The sequence below is a fragment of the Ambystoma mexicanum genome, chromosome 2q, assembly GCF_040938575.1.
Source record: "Ambystoma mexicanum isolate Mex_15411 chromosome 2q, UKY_AmexF1_1, whole genome shotgun sequence".
Taxonomy (NCBI): domain Eukaryota; kingdom Metazoa; phylum Chordata; class Amphibia; order Caudata; family Ambystomatidae; genus Ambystoma; species Ambystoma mexicanum.
Window position 1 is genome coordinate 1,374,035,344 of NC_090924.1, and position 15,524 is coordinate 1,374,050,867.

Genomic DNA, 15,524 nt, shown 5'->3' on the forward strand with positions numbered 1-15,524 from the left:
AGTGTTAGAGGTAGTAGGGACTTATGGTTCTGTGAGATGTGCTCCCCTGGTGTTGTGTAAGGGAGGGGAAGCAGTGTTGTGGCATGCAGGGCCCATGACGTCTGCGGGTCAATTTGCTTTATGAGCTGGGATGTGCTTGGGTGTGGCAGGGTCTCCCGCTTGTCATTTGCGTATGCCCGAGTGACCTGAGATGTAAAAGGAATAAACCTTAGTAACTAACTTACCTGACTGGAGACGTACTTTACACATTTCTTCAAAACAGCAAATCATGCAGGCACCATCAGAAACGTGTGTGCCTTAGGTAAACACCAAAGGCACATGCAATGAAGTCGCTTCACCCAAGGATGGAAACTGGGGAGCTCTGGGGGCCAGGGGAGCCACCCACTCTGTGACCCCCTCGAGGTGAACATGGAGATTTCTCCAGAGCACCCCAAGTCCTCCATCGGGTAAACACAGTAGTCAGCAAATTGGTAAAGACCGGGGAAAAACCATAAACCAGCAAGGGGTGGAAGGATGCGGCAAGCAGGCGATTTACTACTACATTTCCGAGCCCATTCTCAACTCAAGAGCGAGACTCACTGAACAACGCTTGTCTGGTTCCCAAGTCCTGCGTTGAGTGTGAAGCCGAGTCAAATTAGAATGCCTGCAGCAACCAGGACACGCATGCAAAACGACCCTCCGTGCACCCCCGGGGGAGGTAGAGGGTGCTGAAAATAAGGGACCATACCTACAGCTTAACAAGGGTGAGATGTCGAGTCTGTGGGAGGCCGCGACACTGCTGCCTAATCCCAAAATGGCGGACAGGCCTTGTATCATCTCAGACGACAGAGCAACGGCCAATTCTCATTAGTAAATTAAATGCAACAAACGCCTAGTGAGTCTAAAAGTAAGATGCATGGCAGGGAAGGGGAAACCAGTAGTGATCGGCCAACGACAAAACCACCCACTAATGTGAAAATGGACCAACAAATAGGATCTCTCATTGTGACCACTTTCAGCACCCATATGAAGAAAGGTAAACACCTTCTGACTTTAAGTGTGTTAGGTCATCGTTGCAGAGAGAGTTGCATTACACGGAGTAGAGGAAGAGAAGTAGCAGGGAGTCAGACCCCAAGATGGTTAAGCCAGAGAAGCCAGCTAGATAGAAGGTGTGGCAATTAAGCCATACAAGTGAACAGGGGAGGTTAAAGGGAAAGATTAGACCAGAGAGCCCGCCTTGGACCTGGACCCAAAGGTTGGCTGGAACCAGGGCGCGAGAAGAACAGTCAAGGAGAAGCTAGCAGTGGGGCTGCAGTACAAATCCAGGGAGCACCTAGAAGATAACCAGCCCAACTAAATAATCTTACAGCCACTGAGAACTCACAGGGGCTAGGGGGTCAAGAAATCCTAGGAGCACCCAGGTAATAGGGAGAAATCCTACCCACAAAAAGCACAACAGAACCTGGACAAATGGGGAAGTTGCGGGTTTTGCCACAGTGTCGTACTGGAGAAAACACTACGGAAAGAGGCACAATACATGGATTGTCCCGGTAGCAGTCTCGAGGCCACCGCCTCCTCCAAAAGACAAAGTCCTAAATAAAGTTTCAGGACACTTAAAAAAAAAACGTTGTCTGAGTGTTTTACAGAGCCTTGTCCCGGTCAGATGTCCAGGAGACAAAGTTAAATTAGGAGTGGACTCGGCACATGAAGTGCTTTTTAGATGATGCCCATTCACTGAACCTGCTTTACCCCTCCTTCCACCTACTGTTCTCTCGGGATTTCCCTTTTCGAGTTGGCTACCTTCCCCCATAGCTATTCTTCCAAGCCTTCCCCTTGAAAACATCTCCACGTCTTCCGTTATGCCCTGTGGTATCCACGAGTAACACACAGTAGACACTTATGTGTACCACATCTCTAAAGCAGAGGGATACAGTCTGCCAACACTACACTGGGGGAAAATGGAAATTAGCCAATTTGTCCGAAAATATTTGTTCGCATTCAACATTTGCTGGTTTTTTGCATGTGTGATTTGACCTTTGGGTGCACTTTTCCAGCATACTTTGGGTGCACTTTTCCTGCATACTTTCCAAAATATAGGGATGCCCCCCTGCTACCCATGTTCAGTATTTTGAGGTTTCGGGGGTGTAACCGCTCCTTTAACATTGCCGACGGGGGACACTTTTTTTAATGTAGATTTTCTTTTTTAAGTAAACAGTTAAAACTTGGTACCGAGGAGTTAAATTGCAGGTAGTTTGCCACGTGCAAAAAATAAAAATAAACTAACCGCCCCAATCCAAAACAGAAATCAAAAATTATGTCAGAGGAAATTATACATTGTATCAGAAATTAGAAGTACACCAGTGTTAAATACTGTGCATCGGAATATCACCCCTACACCTACGGCCCTGTGTGAGTAATACTCACATATTCATGGGTGCTGCCAACAAGAGACTTTTTTTGTATTATGTTTTTATAGCGCAAATCTTGCTTGGGAGCAATGAGACGAGACGCCGTACAGGTCAGAGCAAGACATTAGTATCAAGAAAGTAAACGCAATCCTGTCAAAGGTGCTGCTGGAATGATACGATAGGTTATTTATAACGCGCTTAATACACAGAGGTTTCTAAGCGCGGACCCGGGGATTGAACTTGTGTTGCTCCATGTCGTCTTGCTTCCAAGGCGGCCACGTTGCTGCTGAGCTATCCTCTCGAGACAATATGGGATAGTGCTCTCAAATAAGTCTGAACGAAGCTTAATGTGCAGTGCCACTTTCACAATTGCAGATTGGCATGTTGCCATGCCACCGCTTTGCCTAGTGGAAAGTCCAATGCCAGTTTCATGTGCGTCCAGGAAATTAGTCATGTTCCTATTGCCTCCAAAAATGTCAGCTTCTAATTGCTCAAAGAAAACGTTTCACATTGCGTCCATCGTGGTCTTTGTAATCCAGGGATATGCAAACCTGTGGCTCCAGGTGTTTTGGACTACGACTCCCAGGATCTCCTCACCATTGACTATGCTGGTTTAGATTTGTAATCCAAAACACCAGGAGAGCCAAAAGGTTGCAGACCCCTGTTCTAATCGAACGCCTGTGGTTAATGAGGCATGGCCACACATTTTTTTCATTATGGGCGAGGGGAGAAGAAAGTGGAGCCATATGCACGTGCCGGATGACCAACCTCCATTTGCTCTAAGGGAGGGGAGTAGTACCCAAAGATGCTCTTCTCGGGTCGGTTTCACTTCCAGGGGAAGAAGACTGGTGCCTTGTCTCTAGCGGCACCTCAAAAATGAAGGGCACCAATGTTTCTGGCGCACCGTAGTAGCCATATTTGGGAGTCCTCAGGAGGCGTAGTGAAAATCCTGCTCAGAAATAGCTTCTGTTAACAGAATTCAATGGGCATTGCATTTTAAGCTCGAAAAGATGTGCAGTGGAGCAAATCAAGAGACACGCATGGTTATCTAAAGGTGGCAACATGCTGCCTACCATATATCCGATTCACAAAGCATACAACTAGAGAAAATCCGGAGATGATACGATATGGCATTTATAACGCGCCTATACTCAAGTGCTTCAAGGCGTGACGAGGCAAAGAAGGGGGAAACAGCGGGAAGGCAGACAGTGATCCTACTAGGCCAGGTGTCATTCAGATCGCGCAAGTGAATGGGAAGGAGGAAAGTGCGGGGCTCGGTGGGGGGGGCAGTGTAGTACATGGGAAAAAGGAAAGATGCTTTGAGAAGCCCTTCAGCAAACCTTTGTGAATTGCATTTGCACACGAGCATATCCGAGAAAATGCAGGGATATAGACTTGCTCCAGTGCAAGGCCTTGTAAATCAGAACTACGTAGTGCAAACACGTTCCTTACGGAAAAGCAACAGGCAGAAAAACAAAAAAACTTCCCAAAAGCCTAGGCTGTGGAGTGTAAAGCTGGAGACTGAGGAGTATCTCTAGGTGCCATAACAGACAGGGATGGAAAGAGTAGTACTGATTGGGTTCCTTTTATGAGCTCACGCGCAATTAAACGCCCCTTTGGCAAACAGGTTTGTGTGGTTGGTCTATGTGCCCATCTGAGTGGCAAGTTGAGTTGTGCAAACGCCGTTTGTACGCATGTGGATTAGCACGTGGTAGCGCTTTAATACATATATAAAATCCATAAAGTGTGTAGCACATGATGTTGCATCAGACCCGCATGCTACATCAGTCAAAACAGATTTTTGAATACATCTATGACTAATCACAGCACCTTAAAAACAAAAAGGGTTTCCGGGTACACGTATGTGATGCACGCCGGCCCCTCGCTGATTGCCTGATGGAAGCAATCGGCAGCAGTAGTCTCCATGAATTATTTCTTTTTTATTGCTGTAGGTGCTCCGAATTTAACGAAAGGGCGGTATAGAAAGAGAATTATGAAAACAACTTTTTACACTGTTAACCCTCAAACTGCGCAGCCCGAAGCGCTAGTTTTGCAAATTACATTAAACCAAAGTCATTATTTGTGACGCGACGGATTGACTAGAGGGTACAAAGCACCTTGGAAAAAACAGTGGCACAAACTAATACATCAATCATCTATTGAATAACAAAAGTGAGGCCTGCCAACCCTGCAGATCCACTTCCGGAAGGCTAGACCATGCTCAGGCCGGGTTCCCTCCCGCATGTCTGCTCTGAAAACACACAGGAGTCATTTCAGTTGGCAACTGACTAACAGCTTGGGACAAGGTGTACCACGTATCACCAAACATGTTACACTGCACGAGCCCTGGGAGGAGCGGCCCTCTGTAACATACCGCACAAACAAGGCCAGGCACAGACCGGCCCAGGCAATGACTGCACGCCGGCCCCCCAAAAAAAGGCAGACAACTTCACACCTCACTAACAGACACAGTTAAGAGTCCCAGACCACAACAGCATGCTGTTCACACCACACAGCAGACATCACACCAGCATTGCCGTACTGTGGTCCCAGTGCCAAGCAACAATAGCCCCGTCACACTACCAGGGCTGGCTCTAGGATGTTTGGGGTTCTAGGCAGCTAAAGATGTGAGGGGCCACTTTATCTGCATCGCAGAAAATCATGTCATACAATAGCTGAATTTTAGCCGTTAATATTACGGTTGTAGTGATATCGGGAGTGAGGCTAATTTTGGAGCAGCAGCCCGAGTAAGCTGAATTATTTGTAGAGGTGGGTACCTCAAAAGAAAGTACTGTGGCAAGGAAGGAGCAAGACAAAGAGGAATGATCACCGGTAGGTAATCCAAACATACCTAATGTGGCTGCACGTTCCAAGGGGGTGAGGGCAGGGATTGGCCCTGGGCCAGACAGGGCAAAGTGCTTTTGCTGCAGGATAGTGCAATCGTAACAAAGCCTATTTACCAGAAAGATACTGAGGCAGTGCCGCGGTCTTCAAACATCATTAAATTAATAGGGCACAAGTCCAGAAGTGTGGGGGGGATCAAACGCATAGGGACTGATCTTATCCCAAATTGAAAAACACTAATTTAATTCAACATGCCTTTCCTAATAGAAGAACATTCGAAATAGAAATGAGCATCGTCTTTCACAAACTGGGTGGAGGGGGGGAGGGGGTGCGAGAGGAGAAAACCGCCAGAGGAGATTTTCTTAGAATACTGCTGGAAAAGTATAAAAGGTGTGCAATTTATAACCCAAAAATCTAGATTGAAATATTCTATGGAAAGCAAAATACCAATTCAAGACAGTGCTTTGAAGACACTTCCATGTGGTTTTGTGAGGGTTCACATCCTGGTGGCCGGAAACTCGAGAAAACAAGCTTTTTTGCATGCTGGCCTCAAAAAGGAAGGGATGGATTCGGCACTGTGAAAAAAGTAGGCAGGCACTGTCAACCCACATGTAAACCCAACTTGTACCCTGCAAATCAGCACAGGGCCAGGTAGAACATCTTCAGTCTAGCAACATTTGCCAACCTCTCTTCCCACATCCATTGACCTGGTAAATGACAACCCATCTCAATCGACGTTTGGCTTTCAACAATACTCTGCTTTATAAAATCGGAATTGAAAAGTACACACATCATAAAGTACTCCAGCAGCAACACAGGAATCCTTAGAGAAATATGTTAAACAAAAAGGAGTACAAAAGCTGCGTTATTTTCATACCATCTTGAAAACTACAAATACCAGAATGCAATTCCACAAAAGTATTTAAAAAATGTCTTATAGGCTCTCTTTCAAGACAATCATAACAAAAGATATGAAATGGTCACCTTTTACTTCGTTTGACGAAGGCATGCTTTATATGAGGGTCAAATGTGACATTCTCCCCAAAAAATTCCTTTACCACAACAAATGCGGACATATGAATACTATCGAGAAAGTGCACAACTTTTTGGTCAACATATTTTAGTTGTCTTGAAAGTAGACACATTTGGGCGGCAACTCATATGTGCTTTCGGAAAACAAATGCCCCTTTCCAACCCCCTTGCCCAAAACAAAAGGTTCTTAAATGGACCATTACTTTAAAACAAAGAACGTGATTACCCTAACTGTGAGGCCCCACGGGTCTGATGGGCTGCCGGGTTAGCCCTCTGAGCCCCCACGAGTCTGATGGGCTGCTGGGGAGGTGGGCGGGAGATTTGTCTCTAGAAGCGCTTTAGAGGTGGTTGGGAGCCAACAGCACGGCCTCGGTAAACAGGGACAAAGAAAAGCCCTGTGGCTGGAAGCAGCCCAGCCCTCCTTACTTCTTATACTCATGGCAGCATGTAGCTATAACCCCTCCTACAGTACCCCTCTCCCCACCAAGAGCGCGGGGCCCGGGGCGATAGCAGAGACTGCCCATGCCTCAGACCAGCTCTGCAAACTACCCATGTCACACAGAAGACCGTGCGCACAGTAGGGTCAAATGTCCAGGTAAAAAGATCCAGGGCTGCCCAATAAAAACAGGCCTAAATCCACAACAGACCGATCAACTTGATGTAATGGCTCTTTAGCAAGTGCCTTTCAACACATTATCATACTTGCCAACCCTACCGATTTAGGCAGTAGGCTACTGCTTTTTAAGCAGTCCTACCGCCTACAGATTTGGGCGAGAGATCCTACTGCTTTTTACAGGGGCAGGTAATTTATGGGACTAAGGCAGGCTGCTCGAGACTGGCACAAAGATAAAGAATGCAACAATTAGTTATTATGTCTGTGCGGTGGGCGGGTTAAGTGATTAATTTGAGTGATAGGCTCAGACCAATCCAGTGACCTGACAGCTACATGACTCTGCCCTGCAGTCTGGCTGCGACAGGCCTTAGGTGAAGTCAAGTGGCAGACCATCACACAGACTCTGCATATCGGACTGAGGAGGGTATCAGTCTCCATGTTGTTCAGTTATTCATCTTGCACTGCAGGAATACATATGTATTGTCTATGCTGCTGCTACAGAGCAGTGGCAAACGTTGCCTACCAAGCTCTTATGTGATTACCTTCTGTGAAGTTAGGTAATTGAATTTGGTGTTAACTTACCATTCGTAATTATACATTTTAACATCTTTCCATGTTGTGCTGTTTGATGTGTTGTGTATTTTAGAATGCTCCAGCAGTGCCAACAATGTATGTTTTGTATTTTCCTGTGATGTAATGGTTACATGGTGTATTATGGTTATGCTCAGTATTATTTTTGAAACTTGAAAAATCCTACATCTTTTTGACCACAGAATGTTGGCAAGTATGCATTATTCTCAGGGTGTTCACGTTAGTATTCCAACTCCTGCCCTCGATTAGTTGGTGCAGAGCGCTTGACAAGAGCCTGGGAAGGACCACACGTAGGTGCATTGGAAAGGTTGTTTGTGGCGTTAGGCAGCAGTGGAGTCGCTAGGGAGGTGGTCAGGGGGGTGGGCCTGGGCCCCTACTCTGAAATCCCGCCCTCCCTTGGGCCCCTCCTACATCAGCTGGGCTACTCACTCTGCACTGCTGTGTTCACCCGCACGGCACACACACACACACAGGGTCGCAATCAACAATCCCTCTGCTGTCAAGACCAGCCGCTCCGATCAGAATGTAGCACACAAAATTGTGAATGATGGGTCATTAGTGACTTAATGGTTTTTGCCTACATTCTGATGGGAGGGAAGGTGCAGTGGTAGTTGGTATGCGCAAAAGCTTCTCTGCAGGAGTGCTTGCGACGTCACATTCCCCTTCATAGGCGGCCCCCCTACTTTTGTCTTTGGCCCCCTCTGTGCCCCCCCTAAATTTGATTCCTGACGCCGCCACTGTTAGGCAGCAGTGGAGGCAGTGGGACCGAAGAAAGTGGGCGTAGCATTGTTGCCTCCATAGAGCACATTTTCGGAGGTAGCGTGCCGTTCAATATATCAGGCAACACAGCAGGGTCCCACTGGTACAGGAGGGACACCCCACTGCAGCCTCGTCCAAAGAGCAGGCTTTCCGCCTCAGCAGCCTCACATCGACAGCAGGCATGGACCCACGGGGCACACATCCCTGCACCTGGTCCCACCACAGCCATACCACACCTACATGAGAGGTTTGAAGGCAGTGGTCTTCAAACTGTGGCGTTGGGCCACCTAGGGAGCTGAATGATGTCTAGGGGGGTGTGAAGTTCCTCTCAAAGGGCATGGGGTGCGAGGCCTCCTCTAAAAGGGAGTACAGCGACTACTTTTAATATAAAAAATATAAGCAAATATGACATTTAGGGGGGCAGAAACCATGTTGTCAATGGGGGGCTCAGCAACAACATTTTTACGTGGGGGGGCTCAGGAATAAACACGTTTGAATACCACTATTCCAGGCCAAGGCAACGTTGGGACATGTCTTAAAGACCCCCAACGAGCGATTAGCGCCAGAGTGAGTCTGGATGTGCAACAAGGGTGGGGGGGCGTGGGGGCTGGAGTCACTTTGCTTGGTGACTTAAATATAAAGTAACAGACCACAGAATCAGCAGAGCACAGGGAGACACTTACTTGATACAGGCCAATGCCAGAACATGCGAGCGCCTGCACAGACGCCAATAACCTCAGCCCCCAAACAACAGCCGTCCGTCCGACCCACCGCCTAGCCCTCAAGAGACCTTGCGTTGAAGGTTCGACAAGCCCCAGAAAATATATATATATATATATATATATATATATATATATATATATATATATATATCCACAATCCTCCGCACCATCTACACGGTGCAGTCTTGAGCCGCACTCCCGGAGTATTGTGCCAGAGTTGAAGTCAATCCTTATGTTCTCACAGAACTTACTGCAACCAGGTTCAAATTAAAATTTCTTCTTTATTAATTTACAAACGTTAAAAGCCCATGTGGAAACCTCCAGCCCTCGCCCAGCCAGAAAAAGGAAAATGCTCGGCGATGACGCGTTTCACTACGACTTGTAGCTTGATCACATGAATTCAGTATAAACAAACAGACACAGTATTTAAACCTTCCACCCTCTGAATAGCAGTTAAAATAGAAATATGACTGCGGCCATGTACACAGTACAAAATGCTAGCCCAGATATGAAAAGCAGCAAGAGGAGGGATAGGTGGAATACATTATCCAGACTAAGGGGAGGTAGGAAAGAAGGGAGGCCCAAGTGTAAGTGAGCAGGGCCAATAACGGGTGCTACAGGCAAAGTCATAGATGGCGGAAGCCTAGCCTCCCCAAACACACATTTACATCCATCGCCATAAATAAAGCAGGTGCTCCAGCACCCAATGGAGTGAAACAAACCCACGCACCTGCAATTAGGGGGCGGGTCCAGAGTGATGTCAGCCAGCTCCTTCTGGATCCTGCAGGAAGAGAAAGAGGGCATTTACACCATCGGAAAGCAAACAGAAGACAGTGGTTTGGGGTCTCAGCCCACCTCAATGCAGGCCTGGTCTGGGCACAGGAAGACCGAGACAGAAGGGGAGTATAGGTGGGGGCTTCCATACTCTATTGACACCCAGGGAAGTACTACTTAATCGTGGTGGAGTATCGACAGGCCTAAAGATCGAGTTATTCCATAATGTGCAAATAGAGGGGCGGCGGTGGGGGGCTTGGAGGGCGTTAGTCAACCAGCCGCCAAACTCCATACACATAGCACAGGGGTGAAAGAACACTTTGCACCTGCCTTGAAGTATCCAACCGGTGGCGGTTAGGTATGCACCCGAAGGAGGGGATGAGGGGCTACCAACATTTTACCCATGGCACCTATGCAAAATATTGCACGCACTGCATCTGCATGGAGCTAAGCACCCAGGAGCTAGAACAGTGGTCTTCAACCTTTGGCTCCCCAGATGTTTCAGACTACAATCCCCATGATATCCGGTTATTGACTATGCTGTTTAGGGATGATGGGAGTTGTAGTCCAAATCATCTGAAGAGCCAAAGGTTGCAGGCTCTTCTAGGTGCATCCCACCATGCTGAGGCAGTGCACATTTGAGAGTTCCAAACCCAGGCATTGGGAGTGGGGAGAAAAGGCACCCAATCGCTATACATATGACACCACGGAGAAATTCCTATATTGCACCTGCTTGGCGCTATGCTGAACAGGTGCACACCCAGAGGAACAACAAACCTCTATAAATGCAATTCCTGGAATACATTCCCCTTTATGCACCCATGTGGGTACAGGGTATTTGCGGAGCGGGGGTGGGATGGTGTCAGAGGAGAGTTGCAGCGCCCATATCAGGTTTGTGACCGTCCATAGAGGTGGCTATAGAACTACAGGGCCAGACAGGGACCCATACCTGGGTGCAGTAGAAGTGGGAGCAATGTGGTTGGAGAGCAAGTCCATAACATGCAACATAGCCAGAAAAAGTTACATTGACCCGGCATGTGGGTGGAGGAGAGGGTGTGAATACGAGGAGCTTCTTTAGGGCTCTGCTGCTGGGGGTGACTCCAGTTCTCTGTGAATCCCAGCCAGGGACCATGACTTTTTCCAGCTAAAGCACTGGTGCAAAGCAAAACATGCACAAGAAAATTTCAGCGTGGCATGGACATTTGTTTGCGAGGCCACGCACTACCAAGTAACGAAACATAGTGAATTACAATGCCCGTCTAGGGTGGGTGCTCCATAATGCTTAATATGGGGAGCAGGCCTGTCCAGGCTTCGATCCCCACCCCTCACAAGTGTTGTAGGGATCCAGTCATCCAAGCACACTCACCTCTTCGCGCTGGTGGACAGCAGCTTGGAATTCTTGCTCATGCTGCTCTTGGTTTCCTTCTTCTTGGGTGGGGTGGGGGCACCGTTGACGCTGGGTGGCTCGCGCTCGATCTGCTGCTGGAGGCTGGAGGAGATGGATGAAGAGGAGCTGCTGCTAGCCCTCGAGTCGTCATCCGACATGGCGAGACCAGCAACCACGGGCGGTGCGACGGCCTGCAAGGAAGACGCGAGGGCGGTCATCAATAAGGAACCTGCACACAGCATTGCCAACATCCAAGACTTCCATCATCCCACAAACCCACCCATAACACCACGTCCTTCCCACGCCCCATCAGTGTCTAGGGCTCCGGACCCGCCTCCCAATCGTCAATGTCTCTCTCATCAGGAAGGGCTTGCCTTCAACTCTCCAACACGGGCGTAATACGTCCACTTCTTAATAAAACCAAATCTGGTCCCAAACGACCCCACCCCTTCATAAGGATCACGATAAGAAGGAATGTGGGCCCGAGAACAGTATGGGGGGCTGCTGAACAACTGCCCATCTGGGTTCAGACCCGAAAGAGCAAGCAAACCGTTTCTGGATTGCACACTGCAAACTGCGGAGCCTTCAGTAGCATTGTCCGTGCAACACTACTCGCATGTCTTGCCACATTGATGGGGTTTGCAGAGTTTGTTCTCTCCAGACCCAGATATCAGGTTCATACATTTCAGCTGCAGTAAAGAGCTCACCCGCCTCTTATGCTTGTTCATGACTGGACCAAGAGCACATATTTGACAAACTCACCAACAAAACCCTGAGCAACGCGACCAGTAATGACTTTCGGGTATTAATCGCAGAGTACTCCTGCCGATTCCCCATACTTACTCGGCCATCCCCCCTGTCTGCTAAGGACTTCAAACTCTAATTATCCTCTGACATCCAAACTACCCTACCCTACCCTACCCTACCACCTGCAACCTCCTCCTTGGCTTTAAAACACTCCTACTTTCTCCTAGTTCCTATTCTCCAGAAAGACCATACAGCTTGCGTCCCTGTGGACCATAAATGCTCCTCAATCCATCAAGGATTAGGCACCCCCTTACATGCATTTACCGACCCTCACCATTTCTCAACGCTAGCCACAGTACCTACCCCCATCCTCAATAAATGCAATGCCTACCCTGACAACCAGGCCAACCATTGACCAGTCCTTCCTCATTTCCAAATATCCTAACAACCTTGATGACCATAATCTTTGTGACCCATCCAGTCTGGGTGCCACAGCCATCACTCCACAAAAATGGCACTTGTACTTTATTTTACATTTTATTTTGCAGCGCCTTACACCAAGGCGCTTTACAAAATGGAATGAATTGGTACAATAATAGTCAAATTAATAATAAATTAGATAAACAAGAGAAGAGCAAGACAAAAGAACCATTGAGAAGAAATGAACTGAGGATCCAGAGAAACTGTCACAATGAAAGTCAAGCAACATGTGAACCAGAGAACTAGTAGATGCCCAAGCATCTCCGAAGTCTAGTTGCACCGAAGTCAAAGCATCTGCGCCGTGGTACACGCCACAGCTTTCCCAAAACAAACACTCCATCAGATACCTTGAAAAGTGGTGGTGCAAGGACCGCAGCCTAGAAGATCTGTTGTCCCTCAAAGCCCTGCGTACCCAATCTGAGACTCATGATATGTGAGGCCAAGTGTGCTTACTATACTTACACCATTGAGGCAGCCTCGAACAGGAGCAAAGCATTATTTGAAGTACTCAAGCACCACTCCAAGCTCACGCCTGTCCCTGAGGTGCCAGCTTCACAAGAGAAAAGCAATGGAATAAACAGCTTCTTCATTAACAAAATTGATAACATCAGAGATCGCACTGATGCTTCAAAACCATATAGAGCCTTGCAAGCCACCCCCTGCACTCCCAAGCACTGCCCTCCTCAATATGACTTCACCCACCACTCGCCTAAGAATCTCAGACACTCGCTTCACTCATACCCACTACTTACACAGACGGCTTCTTCCCAGCCTCCACCGTTAAACAACTCGCTGCCTCAGCACTTAACGCACTCCTCGGTATTGTGAATGCCTCCCTCAAGGTTCATTTCCAGACATGTTGTAGGCAGGTCTCATATGGCCCCTTCTAAACAAAAACGTGCTTGACCCAGAGAACGTGGCCAACTACAGACCCATTACAAACCTCAAGCTCACCAGGAAGCTTATTGAAAAAAGTAGTTGTGACAACTTCTTGCCAAAATTGACCAGCTTAACCGCCACTGTGATTACCAGTCTGGCTTCCACCCCAAGTGCAGCACTGAGACTGCAACCATCCAAGTGGTGGATGATGCATTCAGAATCACTGACACCAGGGACTCATGTGCACTAGTCCTCTTGGACCCCACAGCTGCCTTCTCTGGAACTGTACTAAAATGGTTTGCATCCTACTTACCCGGTAGGCACCAGGTCATACAGAAGGGCTCATTTAGATCCAACCGACACCCAGTCATGTATGGTGTGCCCCAAGGCTCCATTCTCTTCCCAATCAATACATGGATCCCTTGGGAACTCTCCTTAATGACCCGAACATAGCCATCCATGAGTACACATATGACACTCAAGTGTACCGAAAGGTCAGTGGCCCACAGGACATTAAAACAGGTGCCCGCAAATTCGACCGCCTCTGGCCAACACTGCGCAAGAGTCACTGGCTCCCATCCTGCCAGGATCATATTCAAAAGTGCATGTATCACCTACAAAGCAGTCTCAAACGGCACACCAAAACACCTGGCGACTAAACTCCACACCTCAGGAGGCTCTTGCACCTCACATCTGGATTTGAATCCCAACAGAGCTTGCAATGCCCCTAGTTTGACTTTACAGAGACCTCAGAGATGTGTGCGGAGAAGGAAAGAGTGGAGTCAAAGATGGTGGGGTAGGAGGGCGGCCAAGGGAAGCTGGCCAGAGAGTGAGGGAAAAGGATGGGGAAGGTGTGCCGATGAGGAGGAGTATCTCTGTCTTGCTGGCATTCAGAAACAAAATCATTGGCGGCACACCAATCTTGAATGGCAGTTAGGCAATCGGAGATGAGAGAGGGAGAGGAGGTGGCCGAGGGCAGCCTGAAATGAGTTGAGTGTCGTCAGCATAGCACCGGAAATTTGAGCAGAAAATGGCAATGCAGTGGGCGAGAGTTGCCACATATTGGTTGAAAAGCCAGGGCGAGAGGTTAGACCCCTGGGGAACACCACAGGTAAAGAGGAAGATAGATGATAGTAAGGACCCACGTTGGACCTGGGAGGGTCGATCAGAGAGGAAAGAGGTCAGCCAGGCCAGAGCCTGATCAGTGATACCGAGGTTTTCACGGAGACGGTTGAGCAGGATGGTATGGTTGACCGTGTCGAAGGCAGAAGAGAGATCGAGGAGGATGAGGTCAGAGGGAATGTTAGAGTCAAGGTTGGAGAACAGATCTTCACGGATGTTCAGGAGAGCAGTTTCCATGCTTCTGGCAGCTCGGAGGCCAGACTGGTGGTCATGGAGACAGCCAACAAAATTGGAATGAAGGTTAAGCTGAGAGATGGCCAACTTTTTCAGGAGTTTGCAGAGATAGGGAGTAATGGAAATTGGGCGATAGTTAGCTGGACAAGAAGGATCAGCTGTGGGTTTCTTGATAAGAGGGTGCACAAGGGAGTGCTTCACAGGGGAGGGGAAGGATCCTGAGGCAAAGGAGTGGTTGCAAACATCAGCAAGGGCCAGAGCAAGGGTGTCAATGTGGTCCTTGATGGTTTTAGAACAAGGATGAACCCATTTTGACGAGGGTTTCATAGATCGGACTTATCTAGCGACCTCGTCAGGGGCGAAAAGAGGAAAGGACGAGAAGGATGGTGGGGGGTGGCTAAAGGAGGGTCAACAAGCACAGATGGAGAGGGTAGAAGAGGGGTCGGGTGGAGAGAGAGTGGTCAGGATGTCCTGGGTTTTTTAAATTAAGTGAGAAGCAAGGGCATTGTAAAGAGCCTGGGAGGCAACAGGAGGGGGTAGAGAATGCAGCAGGGTTGGCCAGCTCCTTGCAGATTTTAAGGAGTTTGGCCGAGTTCTTAGATGCCGCAGAGACACAAGCTTGAATGTGGACTCTCCTTCAGAGAGTCCGTATTGCCTTTTGTAGCAGGCGACGGGCCAGTTTTTCAGAGGATGAACCGGAAGCCCTCCATTTCCTCTCAGCCGCCCTACACTTACGTTTAAGTGTAGCTAGGTCAGAGTCATACCAGGAATTGCACTTGGCTTTGGACTTCAAGCGGATCCTCGTGACAGGGGCAAGAGCATCAAGAGTATCAGAAATTGAGTAGAGCAGAGACAAGGCTGTGTCAGGATGCGAGACAGCCAGAGGTGGAGGGGGTGGAGAGAAAGCAGCAGCAAAAGCCTCAACTGACACGCTTCATGGGTCGGATGTCCGA

At 48.4% G+C, this 15,524-nt stretch overlaps 1 protein-coding gene across 2 annotated transcripts in view; it reads right to left on the reverse strand.

The window, feature by feature from the left end:
- The window catches only part of LOC138570181 (ubiquitin-conjugating enzyme E2 E1), a 481,786-nt gene that overhangs the window by 189,278 nt on the left and 276,984 nt on the right, over positions 1–15,524 (reverse strand). For both annotated transcript variants that reach the window (XM_069648862.1, XM_069648863.1), the window contains exons 2-3: positions 11,089–11,300; positions 9,679–9,729 (exon numbers count right to left, since the gene is read on the reverse strand). In XM_069648862.1, the coding sequence (XP_069504963.1) occupies positions 9,679–9,729; positions 11,089–11,300 (263 nt within the window). The remainder of the gene's footprint in view (positions 1–9,678; positions 9,730–11,088; positions 11,301–15,524) is intronic.